This window comes from Rhamphochromis longiceps, linkage group LG19, assembly GCF_057381845.1.
Source record: "Rhamphochromis longiceps isolate RC_006_pf linkage group LG19, R_longiceps_female_GT1.1, whole genome shotgun sequence".
In the NCBI taxonomy this organism is placed as follows: domain Eukaryota; kingdom Metazoa; phylum Chordata; class Actinopteri; order Cichliformes; family Cichlidae; genus Rhamphochromis; species Rhamphochromis longiceps.
The window spans coordinates 27907061-27927731 of record NC_140575.1 but is presented as its reverse complement, the minus strand read 5'-3'; the positions used below and the strand labels follow the sequence as shown (position 1 = coordinate 27927731).

The window sequence follows — 20671 nt, the reverse complement described above, 5'->3', positions numbered from 1 at the left end:
ATGTTTCCAAGTCCCAGAGCTGCTATTAGTTGGAATCTGGCAGCTATGCAGCTCTGGCTCTTCATTGATTAATCAATAAGCACGTGCCCTGCTTAGGCCCACGCTCTTCATATGTGCGTGTGAAAATGTGGACATGCGAAAGGAAACATCGATCTGCTTCTGTGAGCATCAAAGGGAACAGACACAACATAAGATGATCTGTCTGCTCCAAGTTTCCTCACAGAAGTGTTGTCAGTATGTGTCGTTTCTGTTTACTGTGGACCCGCCACAGTGGCAAGGAAACAATGTCGTGATTTCAATCCAGATCATCCTCAGAAATGCACGTTCAGTTTCACGAGTGGGTCGAGGGGGGTCATCGAGCAGAGGTAATCAGAGGAAACTTGACCCCCCACAAAAGGACTGTTAACATGAGATACTGTGTGCTTAAGAAACTAAGCTCTTTGTGTGTAGTTTACTTAGCCAACAAGGGGGAAAAATCTCTGCCTGCTCTTCATGTGCTGTAATGTAAACTGGCGTCACAGCTATTTGGATCTGGACAGCAGTGACAGGAACTTGAAACTCAGTAATGGGTGGAAAACAGTATCTGTATTTCCCATTTAAAGCTGTTGTGTCGCTTGGCTGAGGTGGAGTTAGTGATGCTGAGACAGAAACTGAGAGAAACGCGATCCCGGCCCTGAACCCTCGCCACAGAACAACAGAACAACAATGACAGACGCGGAGGCAATGAGAAGCAACCTGCGCCGATTTCTAGGTCGCTCTAAATCAGGTCAACTGATTGTGTTGCTTAACGAGCACCTCGAGTTTCATTTCCCTTCAGGTCAACAAACGATCTCCCTGAGAGATATCTCTGAGACATCCGGATTCAAGCTCTCGTCCGTGCACTGGGACAGGGAGCAAATTAAGCGCTTGTCAAGCTGTTGTTGATCGGCTTGTTTGAGCTGACTCATTCCAACATGGGGGAATAATGAGACGCCTCCATGTTAACTAATAAGGGAACAAACCGCTGTGTTTCAGCAGGCACATATAGGAAGGTGACACTGCCATCCTCCTGAGGTAATGGAAGGATAATGATGTTAGTCTGGATGTGTGTACGTGTGTGTATAGGTGCTTTTTCATTGAGGGCTTGAAGGCATTATAGCTGCGGGGAATCTGAGTGACAGTGCTGATCTCTCTGGCATTTGCTCTTTTTTTTTGTGGATACTCTGCCATTAAAGCTTATTATTCATTTACAGTACAGTAAAGGACAAGACTCCTGCCAGCTTTTCTGTACCGTCTTCATCTCACCTCATAACCTCTCTCCTTCCATTTCCTCCTCTCTCCTCCCGACAGCCCTTCTCTCAGCCATACATTGATCCATTAAGCCGTCGTCCTTACTTCACGCCTCCTGATTTCCCGTGCAAATAACCCTAACTGAGACAATAACCCCTCCACCTCGTCTTCTTCTTAAACTCTGACCACAAGAAGCTTTCTTTACAATTACTTGCAGACTTGCAGTTAGTTTCTTCCACAGCATCGGTCATCAAGCAGCCTTTCAGTGTATCTGTTAGCATTGTTTATTTATTTATTCACATATCTGATTAATGTCAGATAACATTGTTGCTGTTATATCTCAACAGCCACAGTAACTGCTGAGATATAAGAGTCTGGAGCACGTGGAAACCTCTGGGACTGAAAAATTAAGCCAGTACAGAGATGCAGAAAAACCTTTACTCAACTGGCATCTATAGCAAGTTTTCATTCAAAGAATTTTATGCACAGCTAATCTGATTTTATTGTATTAAGTCATGAAGTGATGTGACGTTACAGGCATAGCTGCTTTAGGGTTTTCACCAGCATCCCTTAATAAAAGCATAAAAATAGCATCACAATTAATTATGGAAGAGCTTTAATTAATAGCTGGTAATGACGCAGCTCCACCCTCTTACCCTCTCATGGACAAGACAAATTGTCACACTTTATGTCCATCTTTTGTATACAGTCTACAGTCCAGGAAATAAATGACCTTCCCGTCAACTGACAGATGCTGAAATTACCGCTTTGAGCCAATGCTCAAACTTCAATACATCAGTTTTTGTTCACATTTAACTGTCTTTAAACTTTTCATGATCCGACTTTCTCCAATGACATTTTCCCCAATGGCTCCCATGCAGTTTAACATTTGGTAATGGTTTTTTGTTAGTGGCGTGCTGGTGCGTGAGACACTTTCAAGGCAGGGCGGACAACGTCAGCTGCTGGATTTAACACTAAAATAGATAAATTAAGAATCAGAGATGTCACAGCACGTACTGTTTGCATCCTGGGTGACAGAAAGAGCTATATGGTGCGTGTGAGATGTGTGCGTGACGTGCAGTGTGTCACTGAAATGTAACAAAATACCGGAAAACGCCACAGACACCAGCACGAACAAAACTCTCACATAGTAAGTGCACGAGTACTGTATGTGTATTAGAGGGAGATGTAATAAAGTGTCATTCAACACCACAGCCAAGCATCTCTACTGGGAAAACCTTGACCTCCTAGCACAAGATTAATTTCTTTCCGTGGTCAACTAAACCTGTCATGCACATTTAAGGAGTTTAATTGCACCGATTAGTGCGTGTTAATTTTGCCAGAATATCGAGTTTTGTTAATCCCAGGAGTGAGCATGGATCCTTTGGGTCTTTTAGGGGATTTTGAAAGTAAATAACTGTTTAACTCGTATAAGCTGACAGAGATTTCATGACATATTCTGCACATATCCTGCATATTCTGTTATCGCAGAAAATCAGGAGCAAGAATAGTCATACATTTTTAAGCTTTTTCTTTCTTGCCAGAAAAAGGCGAAAATTACCAGGGAAACGAGCGAACTGTGAAGATGGATGCTTTATGTGCAAATGCCATACATACCATAGAGACTATGTAATAAATGACAGAAAACACAAGCATGGAACAGAATGAGAAGAAGTTTAAAGTGGCAGGAAAGTGTGGTTTGAAAACTGAATACAGCTCTTTTGTTTTTATTGATCCTTGCTGATGCAGAAAATCCCAGCATGAAGAATGAAACTTGGTTATTCTGTGAGTACATCTAATGTTATGCAAATCCAAATTTCAGTACGTGAAAGTAAACGGGCGTCTATCTTACATACAGGTCATTTTGAAAAATGAATTAAAAACTAATATCTTTATTGCTCAAATAGGAATTAATCTCTTTGTTCTACTACCTTACCTTCATCTAGTAGACCTAATGAATGAGTCAGCGAGCACTATACTATAATTAAACCTATTTTTATTCTAAATGACACACCGAAATTGACGCATTGAGGTAATAAAAGACTCCAGTAGGAAGAAGGTGGGTGTTTATTTCTTTTATGTCTGCCTTACGCAATAATAGCATACATGTATTAGACTGATTATTTAATAGTGAAGGTGCATCATAAATACACTAAACACATAGATTTATATGGCATTTTTTTCTGAAATAGGAACAATTCATATTAGATTGATCCTAGTGTCTAAAAGAAAAACAGCACATCCTTGCTATATTTTTACATTTTGAGTGTATGTGATATTTTTTATAACAGCTTATTCATTTATTTTGTTAGAAAGTCAAATATCTGCTTGCAACACTATTTGTGTACCTTTAGAGGTGCAAGACAGGATATCAGTGCATAAAAATGTGAACTTTACTTGAAAAATGTTATAAAAACTTGTTGCATGATTATCTAACTCCATAAACCTGGAGACATTCCTCGTGGGTGACCATTAGGATTTAATAATCAATCCAATCAGTTTGAGTCCACCTTTCTCCTCCTCTAGTGTCTCTCCTTCTGTCTCCTGTGTGCTGCTCTTTGACTCTGGGATGTTGAGTCAGAATTTGATAACACCATCGCATATCATTACACACAAACACACAGACACACACAGGGAGGGACAGACAGAGAGCGATAGTGTTCTCATTAAGGTGGGACAACTGAAGACGAGGGCAGCATCTTTTTTTCATGTGTGGACCAGAGGGCAGCGCAGCATCACATCCTCACCACCAACAGACCAGCTGAGTCTCATTCAAAGCCACTGGATGCGCCTCACCGATCACACCAGATAAAACAGACCAGCGTATGTTACAAAGTTCATAAATGTGTAGCAGTATGTGAGCTAAAGCTGCGAAAAGTTTTTTTCTGTGGCCTCACATTAGAAAAAGTTTCCCTCTTGTTCGGATTCTATCTTTGGGTGATGATACATTCTGTGTTACTCCAAGAAAAGCCTCTAAATTTCCTTTAATGTGAGCGAAAACCGGGTTAAAATCATAAAATTAATCTGTAGAACTCAACTACTTTCCAATATAAATTCATTTAACTGTGGTAAGAACTTCATAAAACTCATTATCAAGTACTGACTTTAACTTTATTGCAAAATAACACCAAAGTGGATATCCTCTCTGGACTTTCTAGCAAGAGGCTGCCCGTTTACAAGGTATTCATTTTATAAATCAGCCACACCACAACATCTTATCCCAACCACAGTAAAAGCAGTATGCTTACACTGTTCAGCCAAACAGATAATTGTTATGCACTGTGACAGTCCAGAAGCCTTCATCCAAAACTTGAGACACATAATTTACATGAAGACATTTATAAATGGCATAAATGTGTTTTGTTATATTTAAAAACCTGGGTGTCTGGGAATAATAGTCTGTATATATGGAGTGACGGTTGTGTACCTGATCTGATCACAACTATTTTATAACCAATCAAAGACGTGCACGTGTTTCTTTTTCACTGCAGTGATATGATAAATATCGCCTGGTTTGTAAGAAAACCCTGAATGGACCACTGTTTGACACAGCAGCAGTGTCACCATTTATCCACCTGCCTCATAACCATGAAGTACTTTTTGCGCTTGAACTGCAACTTCTAATTGCGCAAATAGAAGCAGAAACTCTTGCAAGATATTAAACTGATGGCATAACTACAATTATAAACGTAGGTGCTCGTTTACATGTCTACCTTCCCGGTACGAAGTCTGATCTCTCTTATCTGCTACCAAACATGATGCCATGGGGCTAGTTGAGCAAATTGTAATTATCAAACTGCAGACTCCCTGAGATGCAGAGCCTTAGCAGTGATGGTTAAGCCAAAGGAACCAGAACATCTGGCAAGGGGAAAACAGGTAGCTGTGCTGGCGCAGACGTTGCTGGCTATCTGACACCCCAGCAGACAGATGGAGGGACTGGGCTCAGTGTGTGAATCAGAAGGATGGAGATACTTTGGTCACGTGTCAACAGATTAAGTCAGATGCTCAGTGTCAGGTGTGCAATTGTCTTTTTTTTGTTGTTTAGATACTCATGGTGTGTGTTTTAGAGCTTTGCCAACTATTCATACTGGATAATGGAGCATAAATCCACATGTCACGTTGCGTTCAACCCTTCGCACACTTTAATGCATGTTTCTCTGGTGGAAGAACACCTAGTGGAGAGCTCATTATTAAAAGGTTTTTCCTCACGATATGATTGCAGGGCTCATTGGATGATCAGGCATTTGCCTTCTCAGCTGTGTTTGATGTTATGATGAAGGAGAGCAGAGCTTTTACCCCTACCTACAATCATGTGGTTGCAGACGTCGCAGAACGTGGGCTTCTTAAAGATGTGCTCCATGAAGCAGTGTCCTGCTGAGTCTAACTGCATCGGGTTGCGTGGTTGTGAGCGCGACGTGGGAGGAGGAGCGCAGGGAATAGCCGGAGGAACTGGAGGAATGGGGAGGTTGGTGTTGTGCGGCGGGGCCATCCCAATGTTGCAAAGATGGCCCGTGCTGCTGCTCACGTCTGAGAGGAGCTCCGTCTTGTTTTCGCTGCTGTTCCGGAAGAAGTTGTCGGCGCTCTTGCTGCGGACGCTCTTGGTCTTGAAGGACAGGGAGCGTTTGAGTCTTTGCAGCTGAAACAGGAGAGGATGAGTTCAAGAAAAGTGGAGCAAAGAAGAGAAAAAGACAGACTGCTTGAGAGAAAATGAGGAGACAGAAAATCTTTGAGTGTCCATTACTGCAGTAACCGTCAGGCAAATCTCATTCACTGATGCCCGATAACATGACTATTACCGTGGTCTCAACTTATCACCTTTCAGTAGAAAACCTTCCAGGTTCCCTACCTGGGAGGGTAATGTGATTTTCTGGTTAGGCCAGTGTATCACATTAACACCATTCCTCACACACTGTGCTGTCATTTCTGGCAGCAGCCCCTATCAATCTCATTATGCTTCTCCTTTACAGTAACGCTATTCATAATGCTCCACGCTGACAAATCATTTAATTTAACCAGTGTGTGTACCCCTGAAACCCACTCAAATCTGGGCTCAGACACATAATAAAGAATTGCTAAGCCACTCTAATGTGATTTTATGGTTCAGCTTCCAGGCTGGTGTGTGGCTATAAATCCCCGATTGAAAAATAGATTATGTTTTCTGATAGGTCGGGAAAGACTCCTAATGATTCTCTCTCACAGCACCGACTCGTCTTTACATCCGCCTTTTGTAAACACCTCTGAGCATTTATTCGTCCTCTTTGGTGTTTGTTGCAAAGCACGCAGACGCAGTCATACGTGGTGCATTGTTTCTGCGCTTGTCATTTTTGTGAACATGCCTGCACAAATTGCTTAGAGTGCTTATCATTGCGGCTTTGTTATGGTGAAGATCAATCAGTCCTGCAAGTCAATCTGGAAACAATCAATTTTAGACCCTTTCTCTGTCATCATCACCCACGCATGAACGCATACACACAGAAGCATGAACCTACAGAACAAATACATCCTCCTGCAACCTGTTACAGCTGTTTTCCTGCTGATCCATGAAAAGAAAAACAGTAGTAAAAGTAGATGGAAAACCTATTTCTACCGGTAAATGTGTGATGATGTGTGATGATAAAGGCCCTCTTTTTTGCTCTACTGTGGCTTTAATGTATATAAAATAAAGCACAGTGAAGGCATGTGTGCATGCATGGAGGAGCTCATGCTGTATTTCGATGGCGCCAAATCTCTATGAGTTCTCAGCTCTCTGTTAGCAGGGAGGGTTAATGGGGGCTGGGTGGAGCACTGCAACACAATCCGCCAAAGCCATTTATCACATGGGATTATAACTCAAATGACTTCAAATACGATGCAGCTTAAACAAAGAGTGCCCTCTAAAAATATGGGTGAAGATGGACTTAACCTGGTTGGCACTGACTTCGTTAAGAGGAATAAAAGTTGTGGAGTGAACAACTTTTATTCACATGCAATCATGACTCTTCTGACGGACTGATATCAGCAGTATGCGCCAGTTTGCACAAGAGTGGAGGCTCACCTTGCGCTTTTGATGTTCAGGCCTCACAGTATTCTTAAAGGAGGGATAAAAACACAAACACAACTTTACTTAATGGTTGTAAACTTGTTCAGCCTTCTGAGGAATTTATTCTACTTATCATGACTGTAACAAAATTAAAACACTTTCTTTAAATGCCTTTTTTGCTCTATGACAAATCACCTATGATGCTGGAAGTGAGTCTGGTTGTTTGGCAGAAGCTTGGAAATTGCATAAAGTCAGCCAGGAGTCTGCTGAAATATCCAGCGAAACGTGCCAAAGTACGAGTTCCCATGCTGAAATGTTTCAGCTGAAACTAAGAAAACTGAACAACAACTTGATCATACAAAAACCACAACCTCGCTGTCAGAAGGAGACGGAGCATGAGATTCATCTGCCCAGCAAGGGAGTCGTGGTGGGAAGAGCTGTCACAGCTATCCACTGCCATGATCAGTAGTCCAATATTGTACTGCTAAATGTAGTAGTCTGGGGGTCAACATGTGACCCACATAGATGGTAAAACGCCAGAGGCAGCTGCCAGCTCTATCACACAGCCTCATTTCCAAGTAGAAAGTCCAAGCCATGTGCCTTTTATTTATTTATGAAAATGCACATATTTTTAAGACCATATTGTTTCCCGTTTTTAATTCAGTTTTAATTTAAATAACCTTTCCATGCTTGATGTAAACCAGTACCCACAAGAGCTGGACTAAGCAGGTTATTCTCTATTATCTCCTCCAAAGAAAAACACCACAGTACACTTCTCATATAAAACCACAGAGAGCATGTGAGCTGCTGCTGTGAGTTTAAACTGATCTCAGCGTTATCTTCTGTTTAACCTCGTTATCTTCGTGGTTTGTCTCCCAGTTGTAAGCTACAGCTCGTATTATTTGTTATGGCTTCCTTAAATCTAATCACATCAGGTTGTTTTAGGATGTTTTATCAGTGTGTTATCGGTCATTTAAAGGAGGAGGAAATGTGCGGTCTTCTTTCTGGGAGCTCATCCCAATTGAGCCCATTTAAATCTCGTATTAAAAGAAGTTTTTTTAGCCTGCTTAATTTCCTTTTCAGAGTTGCACTGGCGTGCAGTGAAAAACATTTTCGTGGTAAAGAAGAAAACAACAACAACAACAACAACGGGATAGTCCTACCTTGCTTTCTTGCTGGCTGGCGTTCGCCGTCGGGGATTTGGGTGTCTCATTCTGGTCCCGTTCGTCCTCTTTGCCCCCACTTTCGTCCTGAATTGTGCTGGCCGGCGGAATCATCCTCTCTGTCTGTACTCTGTAAAAAGATACTGCTCAACTGAGTTCGTTTCCCCCCCAAGCGGTTTACATCGTTTCTGTTCTTCTAATGGAAATAATAAAAAAGATAAGTCGTTTAGATCCGTTGCTGATATATTGTGAAGAGGGAAGAAACGAGGAGTAAAACGTACTGAAAAGACACAAGGGTGGAAAAAAGTGGTTTGGGAATCAAAAGTTGCAAGTAATTCCAGATCGGCTTCAAAGTGCCCTGTCCGTCTGAAGGAGGCTTTCGTGTTTATCGTGGCGTCGTGCGTAACTGCCAAGACATCTCCAAGTCCACGCTGTGCGCCGTGCGCCTCGCGTTGTCAATACTTTGAGGGCGGAGAGCTGTAAGCGATCAAGGGAGGGTAGGGCTGAGAAGGATGGAGAAGGAGGAGACACAACGAGTCTGTCCAGATGCACTCAAAGGGAAAAAGCTCATTCTCAAATGGATCATTGCTCTTCTTAAAAGAAAAGTCAAGGACCTACGCTCTTTGCACGAGTGCATGCGCTTCTTTCCAAACCAAATGTTATGTATAGCACACTTGTTCAGATTAATGTCAATAAATTGTTCTTCAGATTGGTCCACCTGCTTTATTTATTAATTCAGTTGACAAAGACTGAGAGAATTTTCCAGAAATGCTTTAGACAGCAAAACTTCACTCGAGTAAGGCTTGAACACCAACCTAACGCTAACTAAAGAATTCTCACAATAGATTTTTTTTTTTGACTGTGTGATGATGGCACAAAAATAAGCTGCTTCGAATTAAAATACTACCTGAGATATTTTTTCTGCTGCAAAGGAGAAAAATGCATGATTACAGATATACATGCAGTTCCTTTTTAGAGTTATCAGACTTTCTTTTAGGTCAGAAAAACGTCTTTCACCTCATGAACTTTAGTCAAGGTCAAACACATTTGTGTTTACTTGTTTAGCTATTATAGTGAGGACCAGGTTGAGGTTCTAGACCATTTTGAGTGAGTTGGTCCTCACTTTTTCACACTCTCTTCAAAGGCCTGTTTCAGGGTTACAGGTTTTTCTCGGGTCCAGGTTAGAATTAGGTTTATGCTAACTCTTGTAGTTGTATTGTTGGGATAATGGGCTAGTATTAAATTACGTCACCAAATATCCTCACAAAGATAGACAGCCAAATATAAGCATGTGTGTACTGAAAATAGATAGAAGCTTTGTTTTTACCAGCAAAATACTAAATTATTAAGGTGATGATGTAACAGCCCTTGCTGACTTTAGATGAAACGATTGATAACCCTTTTATGTTTGACTATCAGCTTTTAAACTACATCATGGACCAGTTAGATTAGATTAAAGACATGAAAAAAACCAAACCACTTACAAAACCAAAGAAAAAATGAAGAAATTCATTGTTTCAGGTAAGAAATAGTGCACTTTGTCACATTCAGTTATTGTGTGAACAAAGGAAATAATACTAGTTTGTGAGCTTCAGAAGTACTAGGCATCTGTACCTTCATCTAACACTAAGCAATAACATGAATAAGGATACCCCATTTCCCAAAATGTCAAACCAGTATTAAGCAAGTAAATATCCTTCAAGGTCCATCTGTCGCGGATTACTTTCAGAAAGAATAGCCCCAAGCCGACACTCACACAATCCAGTATATTCACACACTGGTAAGCTACTGATGAGGAAACTGGCAGTGTTATTACTCTTTAGGTTTCGCAGTGAAACATAAAGCGTTTTACTTCACCTCCGATGGGATAGATGTGATACTCACTGTAGTGATACATCATGATGCCTCCCTCCGGGCTCCCTTGTGATGTGATGTCCTTGAAGTTATGTTGCAGGATGAAGGAGGCAGGTGCCAGACTGCAGCCTCCTCACTCTGACAGGAATGCAAACACCAACACAGTCCCAAGGAGTGAGACTACATATTGATTTTTGTAATCCAGAGCAGAATGGATTCAATCCCAGAAAAGTCAGTCACATTCCTGAAAGGTTGGTTTACCTCCTAACATCAAGATTAATATCGCGTTTTGTTTGTCAAATCTTTATCACCAAACTGTGGATGTATTATTTTAACAAGCCACGGTGAAACAGATTCTTTCTACATTTTGCGGGATCATCCAAAATGAAGTTCAGTGATTGGGCATGCATTCAACGCTAAAGAGTGATACATCAGAGAAAACACAGAAAAAGGAAAGTGCAAAGATTGACTGACATATGTCATGACACAGTACCTATACAGCTGAGGTGAATGACTGAGAGGTTGTGTTTCTGTAGTTTAGATGGTGTGAAGATGGTTTTATTTGTCTAGAGTTTTTCTATATTAGCCCGCAGAAGGTCAGCAGATTTAACCTATTTTCAGAAAGAGCAATCAGTCTTAATAAAGAGTGTGACTTTGTTTTAACACTTAGACTCATCCTGGACTTGTTAATTTGTCAAAGGGTATACTTCTGTATTTTCTCACAGTAGTAAGGGTGGTGTAAAAATGACATCAGCTCATTTGACACCGCAAATGAGCTGATGTCTTGCGCTTTCACACGATAACCCACCACCTGGAGAGAACACAAGACAATCCCCCGGGTTAGTCAGTCCGAGCACGAGTCAATGATACATTCAGTCCATGTGGTGTATGTGTGTGGTTATTGTGACTCATGTCAACAGAAAGAACCAAGTGCTTGACCGATTGTGCCAGGAAGCAAGCGTAGAGAGCCAAGCGTGAAAGCGAGACAGGGAAAGAACATTGTAATTTCCTCTCTCAGCTGCTGGTCCGTCAAGAGTGCAAAGAAGGCGTGAAAAAATGAGAGAAATACTGAGCGATGGAGGACGATAGGCTGGAGGAATAGGGGTTAATTATTCCCAATGAAATGTTTCATTAAGGAGATGCAAAGATCTGAGTTGTGCAGTTTCAGGTCCACAGTTGCTTTTTGGTTTTTAAGTATTTGTCTTTCTTGTTATTAATGCATTAGTCCTGCATATGGGAACCATCAACCACATTCTTGCCACATTCTTGCATCACATTCGCCTAATATGTGAAGGATCCCTTGGGAGGGTTCTATCAGGAAGAGCTTCTGGTGTAAGAATACCGTATGCCAAATCAAATATACAGATCCATGTGTTGACATCTTGTGGATAAGGCATCAGCCAAAAGAACAATAGAAGAGGTATGCCCATCAATGAGCCACCTCTTTCAACTGTTATAACCACAGAGCACATTTTTATTAATTTCTCAAATTTCTATTTACTTTCTCAGGAAAAATGTAATATTTGAAAGACTTGGTTTGATACTTATTTGTGACCGTAACTAAATCCAGAGTAATACGATTTTATTTCTTCACAAAGATAAAAGAGCGCACACTAAATTTTCATGTATTCCTAAATTTTAAACATGTGTTCTTTTTTCATACTAATGCAACAGCTGATGTTGAGGGTAGGAATAAAAAACATATCACACACATGCACCACATACACCATAGAAATGCAGAATTCTTTTTGGTTTTTTTACAAGTAGGCTGAACCATTACCTGATCACACCTGGCCTCTCATGCATGACGAAGAGTTATAGGATGTTAACGAGAAAATGCATTTTGGGATGTCTTATATTTCTTAAGTAGACCTCCCTGCACATATACATTTCAAATCAACTTTGGTTCCATAGTGTTATAAAAGCATCACCAGTGAAGCTGTACTTGGGTTTGGGGTGCTTTGAAATAACACATGTTAATGTGCATGCTAGAAACAGACTGTATATAAAGGTTGGACATAGTTTCCAGGTCTGAAAAGTGAAGCTAATACATAAAACTGATTTGTTCACTGCACATTGTTTTGAAGCTGATGGCTTGTCATTTGCAGACTTTCCAGCCTCCAGTTGCCTAGGTGACCTTCGAACATATTTACTACCAGGTCATACATTAATCAGGGGTACACAGTAAAATTTGCAGTGTCAAACTAACACTTAGAGTTAAATTTAACACTGTTTCCGAGTCTATTTGGTTCCATTCAGAATTGGTGTTAAATCAACTCTTTCTATAGTGTTAAAATTTTAGAGTAAATTTAACTCTAAACAGAGTAAAAATTTAACAGAGTAACACCGCATAGTGTTAAATCAACTTAACACTACTAGTAGTGTCATATTATTTACTCTATTCTAGTGATAAATTAACTCTATTTGAGTAAAATCCCACTGATTTTTAACACTGAATTGTGTTATTTGAAATTAACACTGGGGGTTCAAAGAACTCTGATGGGAGTTGATGTTACTCTATACTGTGTTATTCATACACTAATCTCTAGTGAAAAATTAGCTCCCATAGAGTAAAATTTGTAATTAATTTTACACCAAATAATGTTACTAAAACTCTTCCTGTAGTGTTACCTTTACACACAATTCACTGTTTTGCAGCATGAAAACCTGGTTTTTAATAATGCTTTTACATATAAAACAAGTGAGCAAAAACCACAACTAGATAATACATTTAACAGCTTTATTTTTATGTCAGGCTCAAAATATAAAAACATCTCATGTAGTGTATAGAACACTTTAAAACAATGAATTAGTTCAGCATAAAACGGCAATATGGAACGACATACAGGGAGGAATCTGAAATGCCATACTTGATTTGAAGAAGCAACACAGCTCATTTATGTTCAACATCTTCAGCACCATATTGGGATGCAGTCTGACCCTAAATGCATGATAATGGTCATCAAAACACAGGGTTTCCATCAGTTTTCCACAGAGCAATACAATGCCATCTTTCACAACAGTACTTTTGATCTTACAAAAAACCGGAATCTCAGACACTACATCTGTACAGATGATAAAGTCAGGGCGGTACTCTATACCGTGTTGTTATCCACTTAGCTGAAAACAAACTGGTAGACAACACAGCTCCAAGCAATTTCTGGACCTTCTTCCAGCTCTCCAAGTGTCACCATCTTTCCTGGTCCTAAAGCTAATCTTTCCAGGCTAAAGGACTCCCAATGCTTTATTTTATTACTATTATATTTATTTTTACTTGTGGTGTACTGTAAAGGTACACTCTGTAAGGCTGCATCTTTAGCCTGAGTATGAATCTCAAAAAACACTTCCTCCATTGAGGAGACAAAACTATTCAAAGTAGATTGGCTCACAGTAGCTGTGCAACAGCAGAGGCACACATATCCAAAGTGCTCTTATTTGACCTTTTCAGATGTTGTGGGTGTTTCTTCTACATTAGTTGACATCACGTCCCCTATAGTGCTAATTTCTTTAACTGCCACATCATGCTGTAGATTAACATCAGTGTCAGCCTGTTGGTCAAAATAGTTAAGGTGTTTGGTATTTAAATATTTTCTAAAACCTGTGGTTTGGATGAACGTGTACATGTTGTGAAGCATAGTGTTGTAAGATGTGCCAAACACAAAATGTGCTTTAAATAGTTCATCAAAAGCACCAAGTGAAGAGGTAGACTTGCATGGTATGGCATTCTTGTCAAGAATAATGAAGAACCGGTGGATGTCATTCTTTTTCACCCCCAACAGCCAGGAGGTAGGGTTGAGTGCTGGTAGTGATGGCATCAAGGTGCTTTTGGATATTTGTTCCAGTCTGAAAAGACAAATACAGACAGGCAATAAGAATCAAATGTTTCTTAAATTGGTAATTCATAACATAAAAATAGAAAAGAAACACAAACCTTCTTGAAGACCACAAGACGCCTTTCTGCTTGAGAAGCTGACACCTTTCCTGGTCTCTTCCGACCCTGACCAGATGGTGGAATCAGATGTAATAGCAATAGAATTGCTGAGAGGTCACTGTCCCAGCCTGCAAAAATTATTTGTTTTTAATAAAGTTGAATCATCATCAACAATATATTTCAATGCATTGATAAAATGTTTGAGTAGACCCAAAAGACAAAAAGGATAACTGTTCTGTGACAAACATTATATATGCTTTGAATGTGCTAATCAAAGAAACAACAGCTCACCAATGTCAGCATTAACCTCAGTGGCATCCTCAGGAGAGTCAGCTGCCAGCAAGAGTTCTTCCAGGTCACTGGTAGAAGGAAGGTTTCTGCCTTGTTGGATAATCCTTCTTTTGAATGTTGTTGGCCACCTCTCCAGCAACCTGCCTGATACATCCTCACCAAACATCAGTACAAAATCCTGTTCGATCTGTAACAGGGATAGAGAATTATATCTGCTTTCTATAAAATATTAAAGTGTGTTTACATTGTCAAAGTAATGACAAATATTCACCAAGCCTTTGATATCTTTGAAACGTGGAAAAACAGACACCATGTTGTGACTGTGTCTTCATCAGCTGAATTGTTCATCAGAGAGATTGCTTCCTTGCACTCATCCTCACTCAGTAACTTCTCTGTAACAAACTGCAACTCTCGTCTGACAGTTGGTCCACCACACTGGTCTTCACTCGATGATCCATCTCCTGGTGCTAGACAATATGAAATACAGCTTTATCAAAACTAATAACAACATTTAATAACCATTATTAATAAAGAACCACAATGTGGAACAGTATTATGTATTTCCACTGAATTATAAATGTTACCTCTAGATGATAATCGCCTCCCTTTAGCAGTGCATCTCTGTATGGCTTTAATCCTCCAGGCCAAGTACCCAGTGCCACCCTCGCCATCATAATAATGTTCCTTGGAGAGTGACATGTACAGACACTGATAAATGAATAAACAAAATAAGTTATGTAACAATGAAGAGTTGATAAGGACATACATTTTAGCAGGATTTAAAATGTTTAAACGTGATTTTGGTTGTATCAGTTATTACTATGAGCTACTTACATAGCCATTTTTGGAGTACGGGCCACTGAGGTAAGAGAAAAAGGTTACAATTCCTCTGGCATACATTTCTTTTACCTGCCGTGGTGGTGATGTACTGCAAGATCAAAAGGAAAAGAACTAGTCAGCTTCCCTGGAATTCATAGAGATTTAAAATAATAGTAAAAATCACAGGGCCAGAAATAAATTACCCATTTTTTTCTGTCAAGTCAGCTACCAGTATGTTGACCAGTATGTTTTTCTTCTGGTTTCAGACACCAGAGACTTGGTCCGATTGTATTCATTTATTATACATTCTCCACCAGGTTTGTTGGTGAGAATCGATTCCACCAACTGGAAAACACAATAAAAAAGACATTCTACATGTTGATATAACCACTGCAGTTCAGAACACTTAAACTACAAACAAAAATGACACTGTTAGAAGAATGTGGAAATCTGCTAACTCTTACTTGCTTAGCTTCTGCATCCAGCTTCTGACGTTTCCTAAAAGGGCTGTCTGAAAGGATGACCGTACCCTGTGAATCTGATGAATGTGGCAATGATAACTGGGACAGCTCAGGAGACACTTCTGCAGCAGCTGTTTCCAGACCTCAAAAACAGGAGCAAAACAAATGAGTTTACATAGACACATTTTATAAACTCTTTTTAATAAGCAATGTAATAATGATACAAAAAAAATGACATCCAGTGAAACACACATCACTCAAACAAACCTTTTTCATATTTGATGGTTAGTACCCCAGTTGAGGGATCTGTTACTATATCCTCAAATATATCATCATCCAATTCAGTCCCTGAACTATCAAAAACTTTCACTCCTTTTGTTACGGCTGGCACACCAAACTTTGCAAATGCTGGAAACAAGCACACAAGTTTGAATAAACAAAAAGATTACATGACATCTAATGTTTTGTAGCCTAAAATGAAGATCATTTCAAGATACTTTTTCAAAAGTGACTCAAATAAAAAAAAAAAAAAAACTAAATTACTAAGCGCCACTAACATGCTTGATAAGTGGTAGATTAGGAGTGACACTCACATTATACAGTTTTTCCACTAAATATACATTCGTAGCTAAGATGATTCCAAAACGTAGATCATTTTCAATTAATCATAAAATGCAGTTTGAAGAGACTAAATAACAAAAAGAACTTAAAGCACATTGAACACCTTTTTTTTTTATACAATGTTGGTTTCTTACCGGCAATCAAAATTCCTTAAGGCTTGGCTCAGATACTCTAGCAAATTTCTGCACACCTCCCAGTTTTGCTTTAAGCAGCATGCTTCCTGTAGACAGTAATTTCTTATAGTCAGTGCTCTTCATTGAACTACTGAAAACAGAAAATGTTAATATTAAACCAGTCCCATAAATACCAGTAAAACAGCCTTGCATTGTTATTTCTTACACTGTATGTTACTTTTTTTTCAGTGTAACAAGGTGTTTCAGCCCCTTGGCTGTAGTTTTTAAGCCTTTACTAAATGAGTATTTCACCTACATGAAATATATTTCTCAATACAAAACTAAAATAATTACTAGTACTTTTACCGTTTGTCTGATCTAACTTAGCACTAGGGAGTCAGTATTTTGTTCATCTTTAGTTTAACATACTGAACAGTCTGCTAACCAAAATGGAAAAAGGTAACTTGTGTCAATACCATCATTAGTTAACATCAAGTTAACTCACTACAAATACAAACACTGCCATCTTAAGTTCAAACTACTAAAAGAAAACATTACAAACTGAATCCTGGATATTTTGGATACTTTATCAAGTTTATACTGCCTGCTGGTTGTAATCACTGTAACTGTAAAATCGCTAAAGGCAGCGGAATTGAAATAAGACAATAACCTTACTGAAAACGACCTCTATAGCTAGGTATCCAAAAAGAAGTGAAATATGTAACATTAGTGTAAAATTTTAATTAGTTAATGCTTGCCTTACATAATTTAAAATGTAACAATAACAAGTGAATTGCCCGTGCATCAAGGTTAGCCAAAATGCTAGTTAGCTAGCTAATGTTAATATGTAGCTCCCAACACATGGAGGGTTTAATTTAATGGAATTTCAAACATGCTAGAACACAACACAATCACCATTACACACTGAAATAAATTAACAAGCCTTACAGTCTTAGCCAACACTAATTAACAACCTTACGTTAGCATACAGACAATGTCACATTTGCTTCAGGTACAAAATGAAATATATAATAAACATGGACAAAAGGAATGTAACCTTATTTTAACATGCTACTTGTGTTTAAAATGTCAAATTGTTGGTTTTAATAAGTGAATATGAACAACTTACCGTGTAACTGATGTAAAGAAAATGGCGTCGTGAAAAATCCTCTTGGTTTGAAAAGGAGTCTGTGGTGGGAGGAGCTTTCTAGAGTAACATTGACACTGCCTCTTTTAACTCCGCGAATTATCACCCACACTGGGAGGCGTTTTGCTCCAGCTGTCGTTATAATGACTCTATTAGAGTAAATACACTTTAACACTGCTGATTTAACACTGGGAAATTTACTGTGTATGTTTCTTTCTCAATGGCAGAAAGATTCCTGGAAGATGAGAAATGTTTACAATTCAGTTTCTACGGTCTCTAGTCACCACAATGCTACAAATAACTTCGACTGTGTATGTAGCTTAAGTGTTTCTAAGTTGGCCAGAAGTGGGCAGCTCCTCGGGAAATCTGGTTTTATAGTCAGTTAGTTAATTCCATTTAATTCAATTCAATTCAGTTTAATTTTATTTATATAGGAACTGTAGGAGCCTTTTTGTGTTGTTACCTTATGTGTGCCACTAGGGGTCACTTTTTGTGTTTTTATGGTATAATATGTTTTATGGTACAGTGTTTAAGGTAGGCACGTGTAATTAGTGTCAAGTGTTATTGGTCGGAAGGAGCAAACAATTTGTGATCTCTGTGCTGTTGTGATTTATGTTAAATGAAGTTGTATACTAAGAGAACTGTTGAACTACAAATGCAACTGATGGAAAGCAATAAATGTGTTAAACGGACAAGATAAGTACAGCTGCACTCTCAAGTGTCATTCATGACAGTGGCATCATGTCACCTCCGCCATCGAACACCTCAGTGGCTTCAAGCGTAGGCTTAGTCTTTACAGGAACGAATTCACAATAATAGTCACCGCAAGGCACTTTATATGTTAAGGTAAAGACCCAATAATAATAGAGAGAAAATCCCAACAATCACATGACCTCATCAGCAAGCAATTGGTGACAATGGGAAGGAAAAACTCCCTTTTAACAGGAAGAAGCATCCAGAACCAGCCATCGGCCACTACCAGATAAGACAACATGGGACAATTTGAAAATAACACTTGGAACAAGGTAGTTTCAAGCATTTCTGGATACAGAATGAGGTTTTTCTATTTCATGGACCGTGTTGGAGTCAAAAAAGACGATAAAACAGGATATGCTTTAGAGCAGGTTGACCTCACAACTGAGATATGAGTGTGCAGTGTTTCTCCTTCCCTCACAACGTCTGGTTTCCAAACACATTTTGTTTCATAAAATGGTAACAGCCAAAATGCTCACCTAGAGGCTTTACCATGAGGCTCATGTCATGGTGGGCACATCCATCTATATAAAGTCTCTGATGCTAACATGCTCAAAATGCTAACATTAACATTCTATTAATGCACAAAACGTCCACAACCTGTTGATTGTGGTAGCACAACAATGGTTTAATTACATTTTATCAGCATACTTAGTTGGCTGTTTTAACAGTGATTTACATGCAAAAGAGCTTTCATCAATAATCCTCTGGTTGTTCGCATATCTTTATTTAACATCTGTTTGTCTACAATGATTGCAATATATTAATAATTATTTAACTGGAGAAATATTTCTTTACCAGATTTCCATCAGAACCAAAAGTTCAGTAATAGGAACAGGCTGTAAACACCTTATATCCACCAAAGTTACTGAAAACATGACATTTGTGGCACAAATTTGTGGCACAAAAAAGGGCGCAAAAGTATTTATGCTAGTAGTAATTGTAAGAAGGCAGTGTGATTCATGTTAAGTCATAAAGATCTTCATGAATGTCTTGCTATCGCGACATGAATGAGTAACACTTCTGACTTGTTCTTCATTCATGATGTGTCCTTATAAAAAAAAATCACCAAATATGAGATTAAAACCTCGCTTTACTCACTGAAGAGTGGGTCTGATCCACTGGTGCCACTGGTGACTGGTTCCGCTCATTGTGTCTTGAATACCATGAGGTTATGAAATCCCCTCTCAGACTTTGTCACACTTGCATGTGCCAAACTCCACATTTTGCCTCTTTCTGTTGGGTTCGCAGCTCCTCTGGGAGACTCAACATGTCACCAAGCTATTCTTGGAGTGTAGTCTCCTGCTCACACACACATGGCGTTCACATCAGTTTCTGTGCCAAGAAGACATGATCAGTGTTGTCACATTCAGGGATGAATTGAAGGGCTGATAGACTGAGTGAATGTTTGGATCATTAGCTATCATAACTAATGATAGATCTGTTGTGTAATTATTACTCATTTTAAGATTCATTCCAACTGTGACTTTCTGACAACACAGTGGAAAATTGATAAGAAAATTACTTCCTGGATAAAAGATTACTATCATCGCATTTAAGCTTCTGTACAGTAAATTATTATAAGAGAGATTATAAGCCACTACAAAGCATTTCTGTTGAATTGAATATTTTCAGATCAAACAAGCAAATTTGAAGCCTTCAAATATTGTAATTCTATCTGGATTCACTGGACACGAACAGTAGAGAAATAAAGAAGCAACATATTTGATGAAATGTAAGGGCTACACGGTGGCACAGTGGTTAGCACTGTTGCCGCACAGCAAGAAGGTCCTGAGTTCAATTCCACCATCAGGCTGGGATCTTTCTGTGTGGAGTTTGCATGTTCTCCCCGTGTTTGCGTGGGTTCTCTCCGGGTACTCTGGCTTCCTCCCACCGTCCAAAGACATGTAGTTTGTGGGGATAGGTTAATTGGAAAATCCAAATTGCCACTAGGTGTGAATGTGAGTGTGAATGGTTGTCTGTCCCTGTGTGTTGGCCCTGCGACAGACTGGTGACCTGTCCAGGGTGTACCCCGCCTCTCGCCCTATGACAGCTGGGATAGGCTCCAGCGCCCCCCGCGACCCTGAAAAGGATAAGCAGAAGCGAATGGATGGATGGAAATGTAAGTCTTCAAAAAGTGATGTGATCAAGTACAAATGAACCAGCATATACAACAGACACACACCTACACATATTTATGCAGACACACACAAATGTCCCAGCATGTGTT

At 39.4% G+C, this 20671-nt stretch overlaps 1 protein-coding gene and 1 pseudogene across 2 annotated transcripts in view; both read right to left on the bottom strand.

The window, feature by feature from the left end:
• The window catches only part of stac (SH3 and cysteine rich domain), a 32034-nt gene extending 23121 nt beyond the window's left edge, over positions 1-8913 (bottom strand). The window contains exons 1-3 of the mRNA XM_085391653.1: positions 8733-8913; positions 8452-8581; positions 5572-5905 (exon numbers count right to left, since the gene is read on the bottom strand). Coding sequence (XP_085247779.1) covers positions 5572-5905; positions 8452-8565 — 448 coding nt within the window. The 5' untranslated portion in view covers positions 8566-8581; positions 8733-8913. The remainder of the gene's footprint in view (positions 1-5571; positions 5906-8451; positions 8582-8732) is intronic.
• A 4127-nt stretch (positions 8914-13040) lies between these two features.
• Positions 13041-18936, bottom strand: LOC146646969 (uncharacterized; annotated as a pseudogene). Its single transcript, XR_014908723.1, has 10 exons — positions 18921-18936; positions 16075-16215; positions 15811-15950; positions 15550-15691; positions 15362-15455; positions 15112-15211; positions 14799-14994; positions 14528-14714; positions 14237-14364; positions 13041-14148 (listed from the first exon to the last, which is right to left on the bottom strand). The product of XR_014908723.1 is annotated as an uncharacterized LOC146646969 (transcript).
• Positions 18937-20671: the final 1735 nt, after the last annotated feature.